This window comes from Lonchura striata, chromosome 25 (genome assembly GCF_046129695.1).
Source record: "Lonchura striata isolate bLonStr1 chromosome 25, bLonStr1.mat, whole genome shotgun sequence".
Taxonomy (NCBI): Eukaryota; Metazoa; Chordata; class Aves; order Passeriformes; family Estrildidae; genus Lonchura; species Lonchura striata.
This window is the reverse complement of record NC_134627.1, coordinates 9,093,341-9,115,672: the sequence shown is the minus strand read 5'-3', so window position 1 is coordinate 9,115,672 and position 22,332 is coordinate 9,093,341. Positions and strand designations below refer to the sequence as shown.

The window sequence follows — 22,332 nt, the reverse complement described above, 5'->3', positions numbered from 1 at the left end:
TATTTTATCAGTGAGACTTTGTCCTTTTCCATCTGTGACGTGAGGAACGGGGTCACCTGGGGACTGTGCTTGAGGTACCAACATCTTACTCTGCACCCAGAGCTGTGTGTGCCTCACGTTTGGGTGGATAAGGGACAGTTGTGTAGAGATAGATCCAGCATCTATTTTTAAATGCATGAAGTTACAGGACAAGGGGGAATGGCTTCAAACTGACTGAGAGTAGGTTTAAATTGGATATTAGGAAAATATTCTTTCCTGAGAGGGTGGTCAGGCCCTGGCACAGATTGCCTAGAGAAGCTGTGGCTGCCCCTGGATCCCTGGAAGTGTCCAAAGCCAGGCTGGACAGGGCCTGGAGCAGCCTGGGACAGTGGAAGGTGTCCCTACCATGGAGGGGGTTGGACTGGATGGACTTCAGGGTCCCTTCCAACCCTAACCATTCCATAATTCCACATAACATCATGTGCAGCCTTCTCTTACCTTCCTTAGAGCTGCTGTAGGTGTGCACTTGTTCGTGCTGTGCAGGGAGTTGGAATGGTTAGAGACTCAATTTTATGTCTTTTTTACATATATAAATATATATATATATGCTTACACATATATAATTATGTATCTATATACACACTGTATATATGCTTGTGCATACACACACGTATGTGCCCATCAAGGCAGGCTCCTGACCATGATAGGAGTTGATACAGGCACAGAGAGCAGATTAAAGCTGCAGGAGCTGAGCTAGTAGGGCTATTAATTTTTCACAAAAAAAAAAAAAAAATCTTACATTAAAAATAGAAAAATCTCTGATGATAAACTCTGCAGTGATGAAATTCAAAGCATATCATTTCACTGAGCTCCTTGATGTAGAAATCATTACTGCCACTCTGCTGTATTAAAGGAAAAAAAATAGCCTGTGCTGTTGCAGTCTGGTTTAGTTTCCAATTAATGTTGACAGAACAAGTATTTATCAAGCAGCCGAAAGCCAAGGTCTAGGAAGCATTGCAGAGGTAATGTATTACTTATGAATACTGTACCTTATTCTGGAGTAGTTAGTACATGCCTTATTCATAACAACAAAGTCATGTCTATAATGAAATTTAGGTAAATACCCTTCCAACTGCAGTTGAAGAGCAATTCAGGAGCTGCCTAGACTGGTGTGTCAGGTGGGAGCTGCACTTCAGCTCTTGCTGCGAAGAATTGGCACCTCAGAAGCTTCTGGATTTTCAGTTCATGCTTAGGATTAATGCAGTTACAGATCCATTCAGAGCCTTCCATTCTCAAAGAGTTTTTCACCAGCAAGCAAAAACGTGGTGTTATTTGCTCTCCTGTGATGTGGAGCACAGAGGCAGAGAGGCGTGGCTGAAGTGTCCTTACGTGCAGCTGCTCACAGTCTGGAGCAAAAAGATCCAGCTCCCGATCCCCTGCCTAAGGATCTCCCCAGAAAGGGAAGGAGCTGATGACTCTGAACCATGGAATCATAAAACCTTAGAATGGTTTGTGTTGGAGAGGACCTTAAAGGCCATTCAGTCCAAGACACTTTCCACTGTCTCAGGTTGTTCCAAACCAAATCCAGCCTGGCCTTGGACATTTCCAGGGTGGGTCAGCCGAAGATGCTCTGGGAAACTTGTGCCAGGGCCTCAGCACCCTCACAGGGAGGCATATTTTCCTAATGTCTAATCTCTACCTACTCTGTGTCAGTTTGAAGCTGTTCCCCCTTGACCTGTCACTCCAGACCCTTGTCCAAAGTCTGTCTCCAGCTCCCTGGTCAGTGACCTACAAGTTCTTGAACTTGCACCACCAACCTTTGGGTGGAGCTGAACACCTTGACCTCTCTCACAACCCATTGCAGCATTGTGAATCTGAAGACTTAATGGGATGGACTGAGTGTATTACAACAATTACAGATTTTCATAATCTGGCAGAATGGGGCCAGGTTCAATCCAGCAGTTGCCATTCTACTTGACTTCCAGCAGTATCTGGCAACACTCAAGCTGTGTTTCCTAGTCATTTGTTTTCTTCTGATCTGTATCTCCTTCCTTCTCATGGACATTCCCAGAGGTTAACAGTGTAATGAGCAAATGTGTTTGTCTATCTTCTCTAGTAGGAGACTTGACATTTTCCTCCCATTCCAGAGAGGGGAAGAGCCAAAGGAAGGCAAGGCAACAATCTGGGGTTAACTCAAGGTGCTATAACCACTTTCAGGGCCCTTCTGTTCCAGTTTTTTATGCTTTGTCCCTTCTGTTGGTGCTATATGGAGAATTCTCACAGCACAGATGCATGGGATTGGAGGCACTCCCTGTGCACAAGGGCATCGTGATGGATTTTCAGCACTCAGCTGAGGCATCAGAGCTGTGTTGTGATGGGCAGAGTCACCATCTGGAGAGGCTTTTCCTCCAGTCAAGGAGGCATGGAGCAATGGGATCCCAGCACGGGCTGTGTGCCAGGCCAAGGTGTGGAGAGCAGCTTGACAGGCAAAAATGGGGGTTTTCTTCAATTGCTTTTTATGACCTAAGAGTGAAAGAACTGTAAGTCAATAAAAACATTTCAGAAAATAGTCATTTGAGTTGATGGTGCCTCCATAAACAGAGCTGCATTTTGGACTAAAGCACAACAGAATTCCCCACCAGTGCAACAGTTTTATTACCTGTAAATGGGATGTGATGCTCTCTCACCTGTCCAAACCTGGGGATCAGGTCCTGCCTCATAAGAAAAATATTATTTGTTTTTCCAACAGACACAATCTTGTCCTCCCAGCACCATGAAGCCTGACAGAGCATCACTGGACTCTGCTCACACAAATCCATGTGTTACCAATCCAAAAGGAGATTAATTGGCAGGGCTCAGGGGACACCTTGCCAAAAACCTGGCCAGGGCATTAGAAGTCATTCACTTTTGATCTGAGTTTATTTTGAGATGGATAGTATTCATCCCTGAGTGGGGATGAGCTGGTAAATCCTCACTGCTGTGAAAGCGTCTAGCTTGTGTAATACTTGCTAGATGTTTGGCCATTCAAGGTATTTTTTTTGCTTTGCCAGACAGGGATGAGCTAATAACATTTCCTGTACCTTAAAAGCACTTTTAAAGCTACAGTTGATATCATATTTTATTTTCCTTGGCTGGAAGGGGTTCAATTGCTTTTAGTGCAGTCGCATTTTTATGTACTTCCAGAAATTAAGTGGCTTAAAAGGACTCCCTTGGGAGCAGCCAGGGGCTTAAGGAAGAATATAATTTTGCTGGTAAAACCAAAAAAGCATCACACAGACCACCACTGAGGTCCCAGGGTGGAGCCTCTCTGGCTCTGGTCCTGCTTGCTACATGTCCTGCTGTGGCATCCCCATGTGCCTGGGGCACCTGCAGGAGCAGGTATTTATTGATCTCACCCAGAAATGGTATTAAAACTTCACACTTCTGCATCATGTGTGTTTTGTGTGTCTGTGGAGAATCATCTTCTCACATCTTTGGGAAGATTCAGCCATGTTGAACTTGCAGCGTTACAAGATGGAAATCTGTAAATGTTTAAAGGTTTAAAAATGTCAGTAAAATCACCTTTAGCAATAGAAGTTATTGTCGGTTTGTTTTGTTTTGTTTTGTTTTTTGCCTTAAACAGAACTTGATGTGTAGTTCAGTTAATTTGCTGTAGTTGTCAGTCTGGTAGGGCATTGCCAGAAGCATCTTCATTACTGGAAAAGGTGGAGAACATATTTAGGAGTTTTACAAAGAAATAAAGTTGTTCCATTCCGTGGGACTGTCCACAGGTAGTGAGTGCAGGTGTCATTTAAAGGACATTTTATTCAAAGTGTGAATATTTTAAATATAGCATTTTTAGTGGCTTTAGGTTGGTTACATGCTTTGCAAATGTGGTTTGCCTCTGCAAAATGACTATAAAAGTAGTGCTTCAGCTTTCATTGCATTGTACCTCTGGTGTTTCTAAATTTACATCTACTCAGAAAATATATTGGGGTTTATTTTTTTGCTGTCTCCCCATGTCTGAGGGTTTTGCGCTGTCAGTGATCACCAATAATAAAGAATGCAGCTCTGTTTCCCAGAGCTGGATGTGGTTGAAGGATCAGCATTTTTGTCTCCAAACGTTGTTTTGTTGGTGTAATGACAAATACTAACATACTTTTTCTTCTGATTTAGGAGTGGCCACACACTACTTGCCTTCTGGTTTTCTCGACAAGAAGGAAAATTAAATAGACAGCAGACTATTGAACTGGGACATCACATTCTCAAGGCACATATTTTTAAGGTAACAAAAATTCAAATGAAGGTTTACGCCAACCTCATCCGCAGCACCGGCAGCACTTGGTCTCGTCGTGGGGTTGGTGTAAGAAGTGTGATTGCTTGAGGCTGCTGAAGCGTGTAGAAGTCAGCTTTAGAAAATTGGCTGTGGTACCTAAGAAGTCCTTAAAATTAAACCCTCCTTCAGATGGTAAATTCAGCAGATAGCCTCCTTATTTAAAATTGTTCTCTACCATAAGATGCTTCTTGCCCTGAAAGATTAATTCCTGTAGCAGCATCTAGAAATAAGAAAATCTTTTAAAAAGAGCGGGTTTGAAGAATCTAATAAAAATGTAGGTTGTAGTAGGAAAATCTGATCGTTCTTAAATTTGGCTGATTGGTCCACCCTACTCTTTACACCAGCATTTAAGACCTAGGTAATTGAAAGGCAAACTTGGATGTGAGTATCAATGTGACCCATAAACTAAGTATCATTCTATCTGCTGGCCCAGGCACCAGATGGTGAGAATGAGAGGGTGGATTTGTAAGGTCACAGGAAATACAGATTTTCTTAAAACTGTTAGGACCTGTGTCTGCTTAACACCAGTAAAAACAATGCTGTATTTTCATCTGGTTGCTGTATGATTTTATAGACTTCCAGTTTCTGTTCCTAGAGCTAACAAGTGATTTCTGCCTTGTATCAGTCCTGTTTGATTGATTTATTTATTGTATTCCCTATGGCAAATTCACCATCAGGTGTAGCAGCAAAGTCTCCTTGTTTGGAAAGACAATGGCTGGAGCCAAAGGGAAAAAACCCAGATTGGTGCAGTACCCCTCAGGGTATCAATTTCACATTTTCAGTTACGTTCCCAAAGCCAAATTCAGCCCTGAGTTTACTGTTCAGCTGCCATTTACATCTGAATCTGGTTCCAAACCTTCGTTTCACATATCCATAGGGAAGAGGGATTCAGACTCAGAGCAAATGACAATTTTCATTAAGTGGAAAAGTTTCCAATAGGTTTCCAGGTTTAATTGAACAGCATTTACAATAATAGAAAATATCAGTTAGCACATGACAAATGTCAGTCCAGCCTTCTGTTCCACATCACTCAGCAAATCCTTGGGTTTACAGCACTGCAGGAAGACCAGTGTCACAGTGACTGATAACCCTAACGAAATGTTGTTTACAAGTACTGCAAAGTTCTGAAAGGGTTTGAATTAGCCAGATTAGAAATTGTAACTTAGTATTTTGCTTTTCCTTGAATAGATTTATTTTTATTGCTTATTTTAACTATTTTTTTTTTGCAGATTTGTGAGTGTGTACCATTTGTGAGTGGGAACCACTGATGGTATTTCACTGAGTGAAATGAGCTGCATTAGTTTCTGAAGGAGGCACTAGGCTGGAATATTGTAGACCATATTTAAGAGCCTGAGTATTCTTTAAAGAAAATACTTGCAAGAGTACATGCACAGTCTCTTTGCTCATTGTTACCAACTGTATTTGTTTCTAAACAAGCATTTTTCCCATTCAGGCTTTTCATTCTGGCTGATCTTTTGCTGAAGCCATTACCACTGTGGCCATAGTCTTTCTGCCAAGTAGGGAGCACGTCAGGTCATCAATTCAGGGTTTTTTTCCTCAAGTTGCCGTGTTACAGCAGCAGACACAAAGATTGTCCTGCAGACACAAAGATCCTAATTTTGAAGGTATTTATGAAGGCCTGGTGCTATTATAATTCCATTTTATGTACTCACCAGGAAGCCAGGAGAATATTAGGCTAGAGCTAAAGCATTTTTTGCAGCCGGAGAGTACTGAGAGCTGGGTATAGAGGCAAACTTAGATAAAACAGAGCAGAAAATTTGTTTATCCTTCTCCAATCTTTCCCAGTTTGAATCCACTGGTACCTTAGCAAGGTGATGATGGAACACTTGGAATTTCCAGGTGTAAAAAAAGTAAGTGATGCACAGGCATAAAGTGCTGACCTGACACATGGGTGGGAAGACATTTTCACATTCCCATCTTCTCTTGCTGGCTGAGATCTGATGATTTGTCTTCTCTTTTAAACACAAACATCTTCAGACAGTTTAGGGGGAAAAGTACAAATGTTTTAGTCTTTTAAATCAATTGCCAGTCTTAACAGGAGCATATAGAAAGCCAACTTGAAAAGCCTGGCATGGAATAGAAGGGCACAAAGAGAAATGTGCAGTTGTGATACAGGAGGACCTAAACTTCAGGCTGACATATGTTTTTCAAATCAGCAAAAGAGAAGGCTTTAATTTAATCATAAATTAGTTAAAATATCAGTAATGGAGAAGCAGGTGATGCTTGCAGTAACCTGGTCTAGTGGATGTTGTCACTGCCTATGGCAGGGGGACAGAACGGGATGGGCTTTAAGGTTCCTTCTAACCCAAACCAGTCTAGAATTCTGGGATTCTGTAAGGTGCTGATGGCCAAATAGCAGAAGAGATGATAAGGTAAAAATTACAGATGCTGACAGCTTGCATACAAGACAGGACAGGAAAAAACTGTTTGAACACTGGGGTTGTGGGGGCTGGAAAAATGGCTCAAATTGTCAGGCCATACACTGGTCTCATGTTGGATGGTCCCAGTGAAGTGCTAACCACTGATGGTATTTTGATTAGATGTTGTATGAAGCTGGGATTTGTTTTTGCTAAAGGATTCACTCTGCCCCACAGTTCTGAAGAGGGAATTAGAAAAGGAAGATATGAGCTAAAAAATGAGAAAAAGTGCAGGCTTTTGCCTGAATGGTAACTCAATGATAATGGTGTTGAATGTACTTTTTCTTTAAGGGGTAAATGTCACCTTTTATATCTTGCACTAATATCTAAGCATATATATTTATATTCTAATGCAACACTTAAGATTTCTATAGCATCTGTGATTATCTTCAGTGGGTTATTCTCAAAATATCTACCCTTTTCCTTGGTCCTGATGGCGATTTAGGCAGCTTATTTATGGGGTTGATAGTATAACTATTTTTAAATTATTTTAACTGTTTATTATAAAAATGCTTTCCCTTTCCAATTTCACCATCTTGAGTTCATGAAATTTAATATTGACCTCTAATATCATGTGTTGTGTCATTTCACAAGTGCATTTAACAGTGGCTCAGATTCCTGAGCTCTTTTTCCCTCAACACAAGCAGGTATTTTTTGTGGTTTAGCTCCCTGAATTTTAAGGAAACAAGTACATGGAGTTCTTATTTATAAGAGCTTGTCTAATCTGTTGCTTCTTTTGGTGATAAAACTGTTTCAAATGACAGATCTGTTAATGGCTAGGGTGATGCTGCAGATTATCTTTCACACAGAGGAATTAGAGGTTGCAGCAACGTTGGGATGATGATTCCTACACATCTTCCTTCAGAGGAAACAAATCCCACCTTGTGCTGCTGGTTTTGTTCCACCAGCATCATCCCAATCCCAGGCACACAAGCCAGAGCTGGGACCATGCTGTTTTGCAGGGGTGGAAGTGACCACCCGGCGTGCGAGAAAGAGAAATCAGGGTTTGCATATCAAAACAGAATTAAATGTGCCGTGCTAGATCCCTGTGCAGTTTCCATGGAATCAGCAGGCTTTCATGGGAAATCAGTAGCAGAACAGCAGCATTCAGGGCACACTCATGGCATGGCTCCTGCTGGACTCACCATCCACCCTCTGCTCTTCCATCCAGCTGTTCACTCCCATCTCTCGGCTATGGAGAAATTATACAGGAGGGAGAAACCTGATCAACTATGTTCTGCCAGTTAGGGGTGCTGGAAAATATGTCAGACCTTCAATATATTATGTATTACTTGATCATGGACACCGACTAGAAAAGCTGGAGACAATGTGGTACAAGATACTGGTGCATACTGCTCCAGGCTGTGGTTGAAAATTCCTGAATTTATCTTTGTGTAAGCAGATGCTGTGTACTTTATTTAAAAAGAAAAGAGCAGCAGTCTGTGTTCCTAACATGGCATTTTGTGAGGGTGTTGAATGGATCTGGTTGGTCACAGTTAAACCCTGCCTTTCCTTGACCTTGGAGATGGCTGCATTACCTTTACAAGTAATTTTCTGCAAGTTTATTAATTGACTGTGAAGGTCAGATATGGCAAATTATCACAGTATCTTGGGTGTACTCATTATTGTCCTGAAATTCCTTTGAAGCCCAGAGACCCAGGTGGATCTGCCCAGTGTAACTGAGCAGATTTATAAGTGTGGATCTAAGTTCCTTTCTTCCTTTTTCAGGGTCTGAGTAAAAAAGTTGGGGTATCTTCCTCCATCCTGCAAGGGCTTTGGATCTCCTACAGTACTGAAGGTCTTTCAATGGCTTTGGCATCTCTGAGAAATCTCTACACCCCAAACATAAAGGTACTGGAGGAGGAGATGGAGAGCTGGGGGGGGGTCAGAATTTACACAGGAAGCTCCAGTGATGGGCAGTAACCATGCAGAGTATTCACTGGAGCCGTGTCCAGTGTCCTGGACAGGCTGAGCAGCTTGCTGGGTGTTTGTCCTGAGCTGAGGAGAGGCCTTTAGTCAGCTGAGATTGTCTGTCAACTCTGCTACTTTGACAAAGGATCTCCTTTTCATTGCAATGAGCAAATAGTGAGTTTGTGCCTGTGCAAAATGGGATTTTTCACTCCCAAAGATGTGGAATGCAATAACTGATGTTGGAATTTGGCAAGTAAAGGCCTCTGGCTTAGATAGGCATGAACTTTTGAGGTGACACCAAATCCAGCAGCACATGTACAGGTTCAGACACTTCTTGTGCAGTGTAAGATGAACGTGTTGACTTAGGTGAGCTCATCTCTACAGCAGAAAGGATTTCAGACAGAGATACAGGTTTGGAATTGTTTTCTCACATGGGAGGATGATTATCCCAGGTCCTTCCCGCTCAGGCGAGGTGAGCTCAGTGTCTGTCCCTATGTCCCTTCCTTGTCACTCTCAAGCCTCAGGTGCAGGCTTTTCCACTGGTGCCAAGTGTGAAGGGAGCTGTGCAGTGGGACAGCCAGACCAACCTAGAGAGGAGTCCCATGGGAAGGGTGTTGAGTACAGCTGTCTCCAGCTGTCCCTGCCATGTGCCCAGATGCTGCAGCAGGATTGGAGTGACTTTGTTCCAAAACAAAGGGTGGCAGCACCCTTCAGACCACTTCCTAGCCACTTGGGAAATTATTAAACTGCTCCATCTGCATCAAATGGGATCATCTGTTGGGCAGACGTTTTTCCTCAGCATTTTATGTCCTTTGCTGTGTGCTTGGAGGCGAGCTGAGGCCCTGGCTTCTGCTGCCTGTCGCCCTGGCAATAAGCACCCGTCTCTCTGTAAAGCTCGGCCTACAGCTCTCCTTCCTCGCACAGGTCAGTCGGCTGCTGATTTTAGGAGGTGCAAATGTGAATTATCGGACGGAAGTTCTGAACAACGCCCCCATTTTGTGTGTCCAATCTCACCTGGGCTACGCAGAGATGGTGGCTTTGCTCCTGGAGTTTGGGGCCAACGTTGATGCCACTTCTGAGAGTGGCCTGACCCCGCTGGGCTACGCCGCTGCCGCTGGCTTCCTGAGCATCGTGGTGCTGCTGTGCAAGAAACGGGCCAAGGTAAAGGAGCCACACTGCTCGAAAGCTGATCTAAACTGCTCTGTGTTTGTTGCAGGCAGGACATGGAACACTTGCTAGGGAGCATGCTCTAGGCAATGAAGCCAGGACGCTGCTTTTGGTGGTGTTTTTTCTACTAAAATGTAGTTGGTTTAAAAGTCCCACACTGATACCAACTCCTGAGAGTCAGTAATTGGTGTCTGGAATTCAGGTCTGAGGTAGGAGCTGCCTAGTGATGCTGCACTGGTGACCTGCATAAGGATGTTCTGGAGAAATCCTTGAACTTCACAAGGTTAAAATGGCAACACTGCTTTTCCAGCACAAAATAGTCTTTAAATATCTTCGTGAGACGCATTCTCCTGAAATTTTCACCAGACTTGCCCTAGAAAAATCCCCTTTGTTTAGCTTTGTGCTGAGTAGAGTTTTAATTGTATATTATGAGTCAAGTCAAAATACTTTTTTGAAGAAGAAAATTATGCTGATTTTTGAAGTGGAGCCTCCTGGAAACAATTTGTGGTTTCTCTGTATCTTTAATTTTAGTTCAAAGGGCAAAATATGGGTTTATGAGTTTTGGTATGGATGTCAGGATGACTGAAGGACTGTTTAGATCTTTCTGGGTTGTGTTGTCTGTAATAATGTGAGGACAGTATGAAGGAAAAAATGTATTTCGCTTTTGTTGGGTATTTTGAGAGAGTTTAGTGACATAAGTCCTGCCACTCATAGTTTTCCTTGAATATCCCTAACAGTACTGAGGAAATACGCCAAAACAGTTTGGCGTAGTTTGAAGACTGAAATATTTGCAGAAAATTGCAATACTGATTACTGAAGGAGTTGAGAATGGAGAAACATTGATATATTATTAATGTGAATGTGTTATAATTATATAACTGCAATTTAGCATCAGACCCTGGCACAGGGTGCCCAGAGAAGCTGTGGCTGCCCCTGGATCCCTGGAAGTGCCCAGGGCCAGGTTGGACAGGGCTTGGAGCAGCCTGGGGCAGTGGAAGATGTCCCTTCCCATGGCAGTGGAGTGGAATGAAATAGTGTTTAAGGTCGCTTCCAACCCAAACCATTCTGTGATTCTATTAATTAATATTAGTAAAAAAACATTACTATAATAGTTATTTATTATTTTTATGATAAATAGTACACTGCAGAGCACAGAAGGGGTTAACCAGCAGGAGGATGATAAGTGACCTGCCTTTCTTGTGTTCTCCAAGTATCCCTGTTGGGATAATATCTAGAAATCCCAGCTGATGTATTCAGGCATCAAGTGGAAACCATGCCCCAAAAAAGAACCAAATAAGTTCCTGCAGGGGTGTCACTGTCTCTGATTCCTATTGATTGTGCCTGCACTGGGTTTGCCTTACAGTGCCTGACTGCAGGCTGAGGCACTTCTGGGACTCTCAAAAGAACTGATACCTGAAAAACAGACTGGTTTTCTTTATGTAGATACAGCTAAAGAAAATTTGAGTGCTGGACTTCAGAACAAAATGGAAAAAATATTTTTGTAGTCTTTGAGTTTTTGAAGAAAACTGGAGAAACCTAAAAAAAAGTAATGCTGTTTTCCTCAAAGCAAGCATTTGTGGCCAAGATAATGCCAGAGCCTGGGACATTGTTGGAAGTGTTTGTTTTCTGGTCATGGAAGTGATAGTTTACCAGAAAAATGCACATTTTGCACATGTGGCATTATTTTGAAGCTGGGATTGGAAACTCTGAAGAAGCAAAGATGTGTTGCTCATGATTTTGTTCAGTTGTATTTTTTCATCTCTTTTCAAGGTGGATCATTTGGACAAAAATGGGCAGTGTGCCCTGGTCCATGCCGCTCTCAGGGGACACTTGGAGGTGGTGAAGTTCTTGATCCAGTGTGACTGGAGCATGGCTGGACAGCAGCAGGGAGTGTTCAAGAAGAGCCACGCGATCCAGCAGGCCCTGATCGCTGCTGCCAGCATGGGCTACACCGAGGTAGGACCTACTCTGCCTGTGCAGGGAGGGAGACCAAGGGTTGGCCTTTCCTGCCCACTCACCAGAGAGCATCTGGAGGTGGAGTCCGGAGTCCTGCTCTTCCTCCCTGTCCCATCCCAGCGTTCACAGATCCCTTGGTAAACCCTGTGGTCTGGGCAGGCATCCAGGAGAGGAAGGATAACAAGCCTTTAAGTTGCCAGAATGAACTTTTGGAATAAACTTTTAAGCAGGGATAACACATGTTGTCTACACCGCTCCTCCAGCACAGTTAGGGTTAGGGTTAGGGTTAGTTGTGAGAACGTGTCACTTTGGACTGTGTGTCAAGGGAGAGAAGAGCCAGAGAGCTTCCTCCTGCCATCCTGACAAAGATTTATGATAGGGAAAATTATAATAGAATAATTTAGGTTGGAAGGGACCATTGAGGTCATTGAGTCCAAATGTTAAGCCAGTGCCAAGCCCACCACTGGCATTAGTACTTCACAGAGCCCCAGAGACCCATGGCAGCCCCAGTTCCTTCTCCTTTCCTTAAGAATTTGTTTCTTTCCTACCAAATACCTCCTCTCAGCCTTGCCTCCTCCAGGAGATGCACCCACTGCACACACCAGATCATCTCCAACAGAACAGCCACAGTTACAGGGAACTGACCCTACCAAGTCTCATCATGTGCCGTCATATCAAGACACTTGGTTAGGTTTCTTTGCTAGTACAGGGCAGCAAGTTCAGTAATTAATCTCAGAAAGAATATTTCTTTGATCTTAGGGTGCCAGGCAGAGACTATTCCCTTGTGTATTACAAGCAGCTCGTGTGATGGTGTCAGTAGTTCCTGTATAACATGTTCAAGTTCATGATCTGACACATCGCTTTGTTTTAGATTGTCTCCTACCTGCTCGATCTTCCAGAAAAAGATGAAGAGGAGGTGGAGAGAGCACAGATCAACAGCTTTGACAGCCTCTGGGGAGAGACAGGTGATTTCTGTAGAAGCTGTAGCTTCCCTTCCCTCCCCTTCGTAGCTCTGACATTCCCAGCCCACTTGTTTCCATCTCTGTTGTCCCACACCTCTGCCCCCAAAATGCTAAAAGCTGGACTAACCCGACATCTTGGAGTTTCTCTACCAGAGAGGGGTGTCTGAGTAACTGGGAGAGTTGGGAATGTGGATTCGTGATTGACAAATCACACACAAGCTGGGGAGCCATCTCAAAGGAATATGCACTTTTACATTAAAATTGGTAGTAGGTATGATGGGAAAATGAGCAAAAATGAGCCAGCCACAAAACTGAGCAGCCTTTTGTCTACACGGAACAAGTCTATGTTCATATGAAACTCAAGACTGACCTTCACATAACTGTATTTTTTATTTTCCCAAAGTAAATAGAGAGTTTAAATAAATTTGGAGATAAATGCAGGTTTCCACCTAAAAATAGCAGTCTGCTCTGAAAGTCTGAATCTTGGCCTGTCTGAGTTTTGATACTTGTTGCTGATGTTTCATCTTCCACAGAGCAGAACCAAATGCCTGGCTCAATGATATCAGCCTGATATCATCCAAATGGCACTGCCAAGTGACATCATAAATTTAGGAATTGCTGACAGCACACTATAGCCAATTCCAGATGGAGCATTTCCCCCTGGGACAGAACTAACATCAAAACCCAGCAGAAAAGTGTCTGAGTCACTTATGCTATCTCCATCAGAGTTGGAGGTGCAAAAAACATCTCCATCAAACTGTTTGTCTTGCTGCCAGGCTGTGAAACAGATACATGTGCTGGATAGGAGCAGTTTAATGATTCCTTCTCCAGATAAAGTTGTTTTTTTCTACAAGAAAACACAGCAGCAGGAACAGAACGCCCTGTTGCAGAGCCCTGGTTTAGGAGGCTGTGGTTTGACGTTGCTCGCTGATGGCATTTGCACCTCCTCACCTGAACCTGGTCTCAGGCTCTGTTTGAGTTGTTTTGAGAAACACAGCAGTTGTTGTGTGGTGTTTATGCCAAGACTTGGTTATTGCAGTGAATGGTCCTTCTGGAACTACATCCTCACGGAAAAGCTGCACAATGAACATTCCTGTTTACCAGAGCAGGATCCTGGCTGCTGCTCCTTGGCTGGGCTCAGTGGACTCACCTTGGTTATGCTGGGCTATGGAAGCTCTCCAGCAGACTGTGAAACTTCAAACCAGCCCATTTTCATCCTCCTAAATTCCTCCTGGAGGAGCAAGGTCTGTCTGCTCAGTAGCACAGGAGCTTTTGAGCTTCCCTTGAGCTGGAGCTGCAAAGGACAGGCTGGAGCCACACACCCACTCCAGTTGCTTGGACCCTGAGTTACAGAGCAGCAGAAATGTCACTACAGGCAGAAGAAATTGCAAGTGAAAGCAGAGAAATACTGGATCAAATAATCCTTTTTCAGTAAAATCTTCTCCAAATAAACACCAAACAGTGGAGTGATTCACAATATTTTCATTGTTGCAAACACAAGTAATTTTGATGTAAAATACCTCAAATTAACCTGCAACATTTCAAGTGCAGGCAGGTTTAGCAGCCCTGCATGCCAATCCCTCTGCTTCCTTCTATATTTGTAGCTTACGTTTAAAACCCACATGGATCTGATTATAGATTTTGCAGAATGTTCTGCTTGTGGCAGCAGAATGATTTTTCATTTAACTCTTGGTGTCTCTCAACCCCAAGAGAAGAAAACTCAGCCATAATATGGAAGAGAATAAATTAAATCCCCCACCATTAACAGTGTTGCAGTTGGAAACCCATCAACACCTTGTAATCGGCCAACCCACAGAAATGTACTTCAAAGAAAAAACAAGCGACATCAGTCAGAAATAGACTCCCACCTTCTGCTCCAACTCCTACCAGAAGCAGCAGAACATGGAGCCAGTGGAGCTGTGCTGAAGTGCACAGAAAGTTAGGGAGAGGGAGGAACCAGAAAATCTAAAATTAATACTGAAACAAGCCACTGGCAGGTCCTGAACTTGGAACTATTTTCAGATTGAATATGTGTTCTCTAACTCAACCACACTCTGAGTTAACAGGAAAAGAGCTCTCAGGTGTTGCTTCTACCCACCTGTAATATCATGAGCATATGAAAATGAGAGATATTTTTGGGTTTGCACAAAGACCCTGGATGGTAGGATCAGCCCTGACCAGAATCAAAGCCCAGAAATTGTGTTCTTCTTGGAAGACAGATTAACAAATCCATCCTGTTTTGCTTTCCAGTTGTTTCCCTGGTTTCAAAGATCTACAGACTAAAGTAGGATATGGAAAATAAAAGTCCTCCACCCGGATTACACTCTGTTGTGCTTGTTTGGACAAAGAAAAGCCACAAATATGACTGATATCAGTGGCTAGCAGGATCTGGCATGCGTCCTGCCTGATCCCTCGCTTGTTCCCTTGTACTCACAGTGGGATGAAGCAGTGACAGGTTGAAGAAGGTCTTGTTGAGTACTTGAAGACCTTTATTTTCGCTGGATATCGTGCCCCTCCTCAGATACATTTGGCCTCACAGTCTGTGGCTGTGGCATTAGGGAAAACAGTAATGTATTTGTGATCACATTTCTTTGCAGCTAAACCTGAACTTAAGTCACACCTTTAACCTCAGTTGCATTTGAACCTCAGACACCCCTTGAACCTCAGTCACAAGTGCCTGTAGATCATTTTGCACTTATTTGGGTTCTCATCCCATTTCACTGTGATTTGCAGAAAACGGTAAAAGCTGATTGTCCCAAACAGCCTCATTCTGACATTATGTAAACTTTTCATGGAAGAGTTGACCTTTGAGGTAACTAAAATTACAAGAGTGCAAGCTGTACCAATACAGCCCATTTTCGTTGTTGGTTTTTCCTGCCATGAGATAGGTCTGGCATTTCAGGCCCCATTACTGTGGAATCCAGCAGAAAGACCCGTTTCCGGATGGGAAAGCGCTCCACTGAGCACGCGGCTCTTTCCCTGACTGCTCTCCTGTCTCGTGCAGCTCTGACGGCAGCGGCGGGGCGCGGGAAGCTGGAGGTGTGCAGGCTGCTCCTGGAGCAGGGCGCCGCGGTGGCGCAGCCCAACCGCCGCGGCGTCGTGCCGCTCTTCAGCGCCGTCAGACAGGGACACTGGCAGGTCAGTGAGGCCCTCTCGCCCCGGGGTGGCCCGAGATGGTGGGTCAGGTTGTCCCTTCTGTCTTGCTGGAATAGGCATGGAGAAGACAAGCCCCAGCTCTTCTAGGGAATGGTCAGAGCAAAAAGAAGCTGGTTCTTCTATCACCCCAAACTCTGGCTGGCTGCAGACAGCTTTGCTTAAGTCCTGTGTTATCATAGAATCATGGAATAGTTTGGGTTGGAAGAGATCTTAAGAGACCATCTAATTCCATCCCCCTACTGTGGGCAGGGATACCTTTCACTAACCCAGGTTTCTCCAAGCCCCATCCAGCCTGGCCTTGAGCAGTTCCGGGGATGGGGCAGCCACAGCTTCCCTGGTTATCTCACCATTTGAGAAGCAAATGGGATGCTCATGACTTACAAGAACATTTTTCCTGTCCTTATACCTCCCTTCATTTTCATAATGCTTAATCATCCATTCAGCAATCCCAGAGGCCACCATGCCTGTAGCGTTGGGAGTTTTTAGAATGTGGGGTCTGTTCTGCTCTTCCTTGGCTCTGGCATCTCCTCAGCTATGTCTCCATGTGTAACCTGAGTGCTTGCTTTGTGTGCTGCAGATCGTGGATCTCCTGCTGACGCACGGCGCTGATGTGAACATGGCAGACAAGCAGGGCCGCACGCCGCTGATGATGGCCGCATCCGAGGGACATCTGGGCACCGTGGAGTTCCTGCTTGCACAAGGTTAGAGCACGTGCTGGGAGGTGTTGGGGACCAGCTGTGCTACATCCTGCCACACCAGCTCCAGCTTCATCCTGAGCAAAATTTGGGCTTGGGTCAGCTCAGGATCATCTGGAGGGGCTTTCCCACAGCTTCAGAATGGTTCCTGGGTACAGTGTGGGCAACGTGAGAAAAGACTGGCAACGTATTTAGAGGTGCTGGAGCGTATCCAAAGAAGAAAACAGAGGTGGGGAAGGATCTGGAGTACAATAAGTGGCTGAGGGAGTTGGGAGCGGCTCAAGGGGACCTTCTGGCTCTGCACAACTTCCTGGTAAGGAGGGGGTAGCCAGATGGAGACTGGGCTCTGCTCCCAGGGAATAAGGCACTAGAGGAAAAAGCCTCAAGTTGCTCTAGGGGAGAGAAAATTTATTCACTGAAAGGGTTGTTCAGCCCTGGCACAGGCTGCTGCAGGGCAGTTGTGGAGCTCCCATCTCTGGAGAGATTTAAAGGATTTAAAGATGTGGTACTTGGAGACGTGATTAGTGGAGGGCTGGTGGAACAGTTGGATTCAATGATATTAAAGTCTTTTCAAACCTAGATGAGTCTGTGATTCTACACTGTTATCCCGGAATCTGTACCTTGCAGCCCATTCCCACCTTGGCATTCCTGATTGCTCCAGATGCTGTTTGTCTCCTCCCCCACTGACATTCCGGCTGCGTTGAGAGCTCTGGGCAGAGGTTTCTGAGCACACCTGGAGCAAACATTGCTGTGCTGTACTCCTCCACAAGTAGTTTTTGCCAGCAGGGAGGCCTCTTAGTCTGCTCTCACCTGGGCAACCTGTGCAGACCAGGAATGTGTCAGCTGGGATGAGCGGGAACGTTTAGGAAATTCACATTACTCCCACATTCACTGAACATTCTAGAGGCAGGGAATCTCATGCTGGGACGCTTAGAGTTTGCCTCCAGGAGAAAAGCACTGCAGCAGCAATTCATCCCAGCTGCTGGCAGGAGCATCCCGCAGGTAGCTGCAGCTCCTTGGAGGAGCAGAGCTGATACAGATAATCTCTGTACTTGCCAGAGCCAGAGCCATGGCTGTGCCATGGCAACAGGAGTTGTCTTCATGCCATGAAGAGGAGTGTTCACTTAAAACTGCTGTTCATCTCTCATATCCGTATCCATATGCCGTGTGGAGCAATACTGACCCGTTGGTATGGCAGCACCATTTCTTCATCCAAGAAAACGTCAAGTACTCCTCTCCTTGGCTTGCAGTTGGCAGTAGTGTATCCCACAACGTTGTATTTATATTGGGTAAAGTTCAGGAAGAAATACTGCTGGAAATTGTGTACTTCTGGGTAGAGGGGAGGGGAGTGAAGAGGGGAAAATATGTGCTTTTTTAGGAGAACTGAGCTGAACTGACTTCATTCCCCATGGTGACCTGCTGAAACAGCAAAATGGTCTTCATCTCTGACTCACACAGGCTGGAATGAGGTTGGATTAAGTAAAAAAAAAAAATAGCAGTTAAAAAGATGAGGTTTCAGATGAGGGAAGTCAGATCTATCATGCTACTCAGATGTTTGCCAGGAAAGCCCGCAGAGGTAGGCGTGAAAAAGTTTGCAGCTTGGTGTGAATCAACTCATTTGCCACAGTTCCCATCAGTGTATTTGAAGTTGCCACAGAGGGTGGGATCTGTGGTGGGAGAAACGTTAATAAAGGAATTAATAATTATGTACAGAGCTTGAAAACAAGCTGTCATTGCTGAGCAGAGGGTTTGTGGTAAACAGTGCTAAACAGTGGAGAGCTCTGAAGTGAACTGCTGCTTGTTCTTTTAGGTGCCTCCATTTCTCTGATGGACAAAGAGGGCTTGACAGCCCTCAGCTGGGCCTGTCTGAAGGGTCACCTGCCCGTGGTGCGTTCCCTGGTGGAGAACGGAGCTGCCACGGACCATGCGGACAAGAACGGCCGCACGCCACTGGACCTGGCCGCGTTCTACGGCGATGCTGAGGTGGTGAGTGGCCTGTGGCACAGCCAGAGAAAATGGGCAGTTGGTGTAAAAGACATAAAATCATACAGTTCAGCTTGAAGTAGCAATAAACACACGTAGTCCTGGCCCTCTGTATGGGGAGGTGCTTCCACAGAAGCTGATCGGAAAATCCCAGAATGGTTTGAGTTGGAAGGGAACTTAAAGACCATCTTGTTCCACACTGTGCCGTGGGCAGAGATACCTTCCACTATCCCAGCTTGCTCCGAGCCCTGTCCAACCTTGCCTTGAACACTTGCAAGGGATGGGGAAGCCACAGCTTCTCTGAGCACCCTGTGCCAGGGCCTCACCACCACTGCAGAGAAGGATTTCTTCTAATATCCAGTCAAAACCTACTTTTTAATTAAAAGCCATTCCCTCTTCCCATTCTGTCATTCCAGGCCCTTGTCCAAAGTCCCTCTCCAACCTTTTTAGAGCCCCTTTAGGCACTGGAAGGGGCTCTAAGGTATTTCTGGAGCCTTGTCTTTTCCAGGCTGAATAATCCCAATTCTCCCAGCCTCCTTAAAAGAGGTTCTCTAGCCTTTGGAGCATCTCCAGGGCCTTCTCTGGACTTGCTCCAACAGGTTGATGTCCTTCCTGTGCTTGGGACTCCAGAGCTGGATACAGCCCTCCAGTCTCACCAGAGACCAGAATGGAGTAAAGGGACAGAATCCCCTCCCTCGACCTGCTTCCCACAGTGTACCCTCAGACCCTGTGGAGTTGCTTTTAGCCCAGGCAGTGGAGGAGAGGAAGCACCCCCAGCAGTGTGTGGGGGTCTCAGCCAAGAACAGAACTGACTGTTGGGCTTCTCACTGCAGGTTCAGTTCCTGGTGGACCATGGGGCCATGATTGAGCACGTTGACTACAGCGGGATGCGGCCCCTCGACAGAGCAGTGGGCTGCCGCAACACCTCGGTTGTCGTCACCCTCCTGAAGAAAGGAGCAAAGATAGGTAGGAGCAGGGGGACACTGCCATCAGCTCTGTGCTTAGTCAGGACTCAGACAGTAGGGCTGGCATCCCAGAAAATACAAGTATAACCCAGAGGCAGCCTCAGCCCCAGCCACTGCTTCACACTCCGAAAGCAGATGGCAAGCCAGGACTACTTGGTTCTCTTTAGTAAAATGGGGACTTTGTTTTCCTGTGGCATTACTTAGCAAAAGTTAGTCAATAAACAACTGTTTCTTTGGCAAGGTCTTTCCTCTGGTAATGCTTTTTCTGTCTTTATTAGTCTGAGTTGCCAAGTGTACTCTGTCCATGCCTTGCTGTGAGCTGCTGCGTTTACTTGCTCTGTGTATGCTTCCAGACCTCAGTGTACCTGCACTGCGCCACACAGCTGCTCACGTTATGTTTTCCTGTGAAAGGGGATTTTGCTGGTGCATTGGCTTCCTCGCTGCCTGCCTCTCACAGCTGCTTTTTTCCTTTCTTTTTTTTTTTTCACCTTCATCCATTTTTTCTCCCCTCTCTCCTACAACTTCTTGTTTTCTCCTTTCTTTGAAGGTTGTCAGACGTTACCGAGTCGCCCACGAGGTATATCTCATTGCTGTCAGCATCAGCTTCGATCTGATAGCTTTGTTAGCCTTGCTTTCTCCTGTTTGATTTAGTCTGCATGCGTCCCCAACACCTCTAATCTTTTAATTTACCTCACCTTCAAATAATTTTTTTAATGACTGTTGCAGAGAATAACTTGAACTCAAAAACTAACCTCCTTCCCCCAAAACGTACTGAATCTACTTATAGAATATTGTTGACTTACTCTTCACCCACACTAATGGGCTGTCCTCAAATTTTTGCCACCCCTTCCCTCCCAGTATTAGTCCTTGAGATATGAGCTGGTTCTGCATGGTGGCCCCTGTGCAGAGCCAGTGCCCCCAGCCCAGTGACACCTTCGGCACCAGCAGCACTTACAGACAACCTTTCTTTTGTAATTTTTTCTTCCTTAATGGGTTTTCTACTCTAGTCTTTCACATCTTGTGAAGCTGGAAATCACAATCCACTTAACCACAAACCACCTATCAACAGTCAAACTGCAGATTCCCTAGTACACTTCCATAGATTTTAGTTTAGAAATGCTTTTATGTAACCACTCTGATTTTTCCTTTAAATACAGTTTGTTTCCCCCATCTCAGCCTGTCCCATATTCAGCACTGCCCTCTTGTGGAAACTGCTCCATCCTTTCCCAGACCACTGGGATTAGCCTTAATGGCTGCAAAGGAAAACCATTGCAAGGGGGATGATATTAATTTAGGTGTCAGAGGAATTGTCAGCTCAGTCCTTTGGAGCACTCTGCCCTTTGACCATGCCAAGTTGTTCTCTCCAGCAGAAATTCCCACCCTAGGGTATTTTTTTCCTCCCAGCTTCCTACCACCTTTGCATTGTATGAGTTCTTTACCCATCATGCATCCTGTACACTACAGGTCCAGCAACTTGGGCAATGGCAACCTCCAAACCAGACATCATGATCATCCTGTTGAGCAAGCTGATGGAGGAGGGAGACATGTTTTATAAGGTGAGAAGGGTGGGTTTGGAATACGGAACAGATGCAGCTTGCAGCAGTACTTGGTGTGAGGTTTTGGCCATGTTAGGTCAGTGGTTGGTCCTCCCCAGCATAAATGGATCTGTGATCCCAATGCTGCTGCCTTTGCCCATGGCAAGTAAAAGCTCCCACTCACAGCATTCCTTGTGTTCTAAACTGTTTGGTTTTGGTTAGTGGAGTTGGAGAAGAGGGGATTGATTGCCCAAATCTGTAACAAAGCTGAAGCAAAGCCAAGCTGCTCTGGATTAGAGCCAGTATTTCATCTCCTCTTTGCAAACGGCAGGACCTTAGTGTTTGTTGAGAGTGCTGCTGCCATTGCATCGGGTCTGGCAGCGTTGTCATTACCTAGTGGGCTCACTGTTGGGGATCAAGGCAACAGGATAGAATATCCCAGAAAAACTCCTGGAATAAACTTCTGCAATGAGAACAGATTGTCAGGACACAGCTGGCTTTGCCATGTCCTTTAGCCCATGGGAGACATTCCCCTGTTGCAGTTAGGCAGTCTTTTTTTTGCTCTCTGTTTATTTTAAGCTGATCTTTAAAAGCTGGAGATTTGCACACACATAGAACTTGTGCAAGTACAGCAATGATTCACTGTGAGGTGCTAAGGGTGAAGCAGAAAATACACAAAGCTGGAATTGTAGTAGGAGTTACTGGCCAGAGATACATGATACAGCTGAGAAACCTGAGTCTACAAGTTTTTAAAACTCACTGTAGCAGTAATATTTATGTCTGGGTCCTGAGGAATTGTGTGTGTCCTAGATCCCATCCTGCCCTCTTTCTCTCACCCTGCCTGTTGGCTGCCCCCCTTCAGGATGCACATCATCCCATCCCAAAATTAGTTGCCCAAAATAGCAGACATGAGTCACCTTTGAAGGTGACTGTTGCATACCAATAATTATAAAATGAACCCACTTAACAGACTTAGATGTAGAGTTTCAAATATCTGAAGTCCAGGGAGGTGAATCTCACTTACCCTGTTTGTTCAAGTTCAGAGCCACAGCAGTGCCATGACATTTATCTTTGCTATTGCAGAAGCTTCTCTGTGCCCCAGAGCTCCACCCCAAGTCCCACAATTTGTGTCCCTTACCCTCCTGGATGTGTATTAAGCTTTGGGTGAAGGGTGTTTTCCAGGAATGGGTAACTGATCACCCAGCTCAAAAGACCATCCAGCCAAGAACCAGATGGAGTTGTATCGAGTTAACACCATTTCTCCACGTTT

At 45.0% G+C, this 22,332-nt stretch overlaps 1 protein-coding gene across 10 annotated transcripts in view; it reads left to right on the top strand.

The window, feature by feature from the left end:
* The window catches only part of TANC2 (tetratricopeptide repeat, ankyrin repeat and coiled-coil containing 2), a 154,522-nt gene that overhangs the window by 120,529 nt on the left and 11,661 nt on the right, over positions 1-22,332 (top strand). For 9 of the 10 annotated variants that reach the window (XM_021538563.3, XM_021538560.3, XM_077788386.1 and 6 more), the window contains 11 exons: positions 4,135-4,243; positions 8,461-8,583; positions 9,568-9,804; positions 11,581-11,766; positions 12,638-12,731; positions 15,733-15,866; positions 16,462-16,585; positions 18,390-18,565; positions 19,396-19,528; positions 20,075-20,104; positions 20,992-21,083. In XM_021538563.3, the coding sequence (XP_021394238.2) occupies positions 4,135-4,243; positions 8,461-8,583; positions 9,568-9,804; positions 11,581-11,766; positions 12,638-12,731; positions 15,733-15,866; positions 16,462-16,585; positions 18,390-18,565; positions 19,396-19,528; positions 20,075-20,104; positions 20,992-21,083 (1,438 nt within the window). The remainder of the gene's footprint in view (positions 1-4,134; positions 4,244-8,460; positions 8,584-9,567; positions 9,805-11,580; positions 11,767-12,637; positions 12,732-15,732; positions 15,867-16,461; positions 16,586-18,389; positions 18,566-19,395; positions 19,529-20,074; positions 20,105-20,991; positions 21,084-22,332) is intronic. The other variant, XM_077788385.1, reaches the window with a different exon arrangement.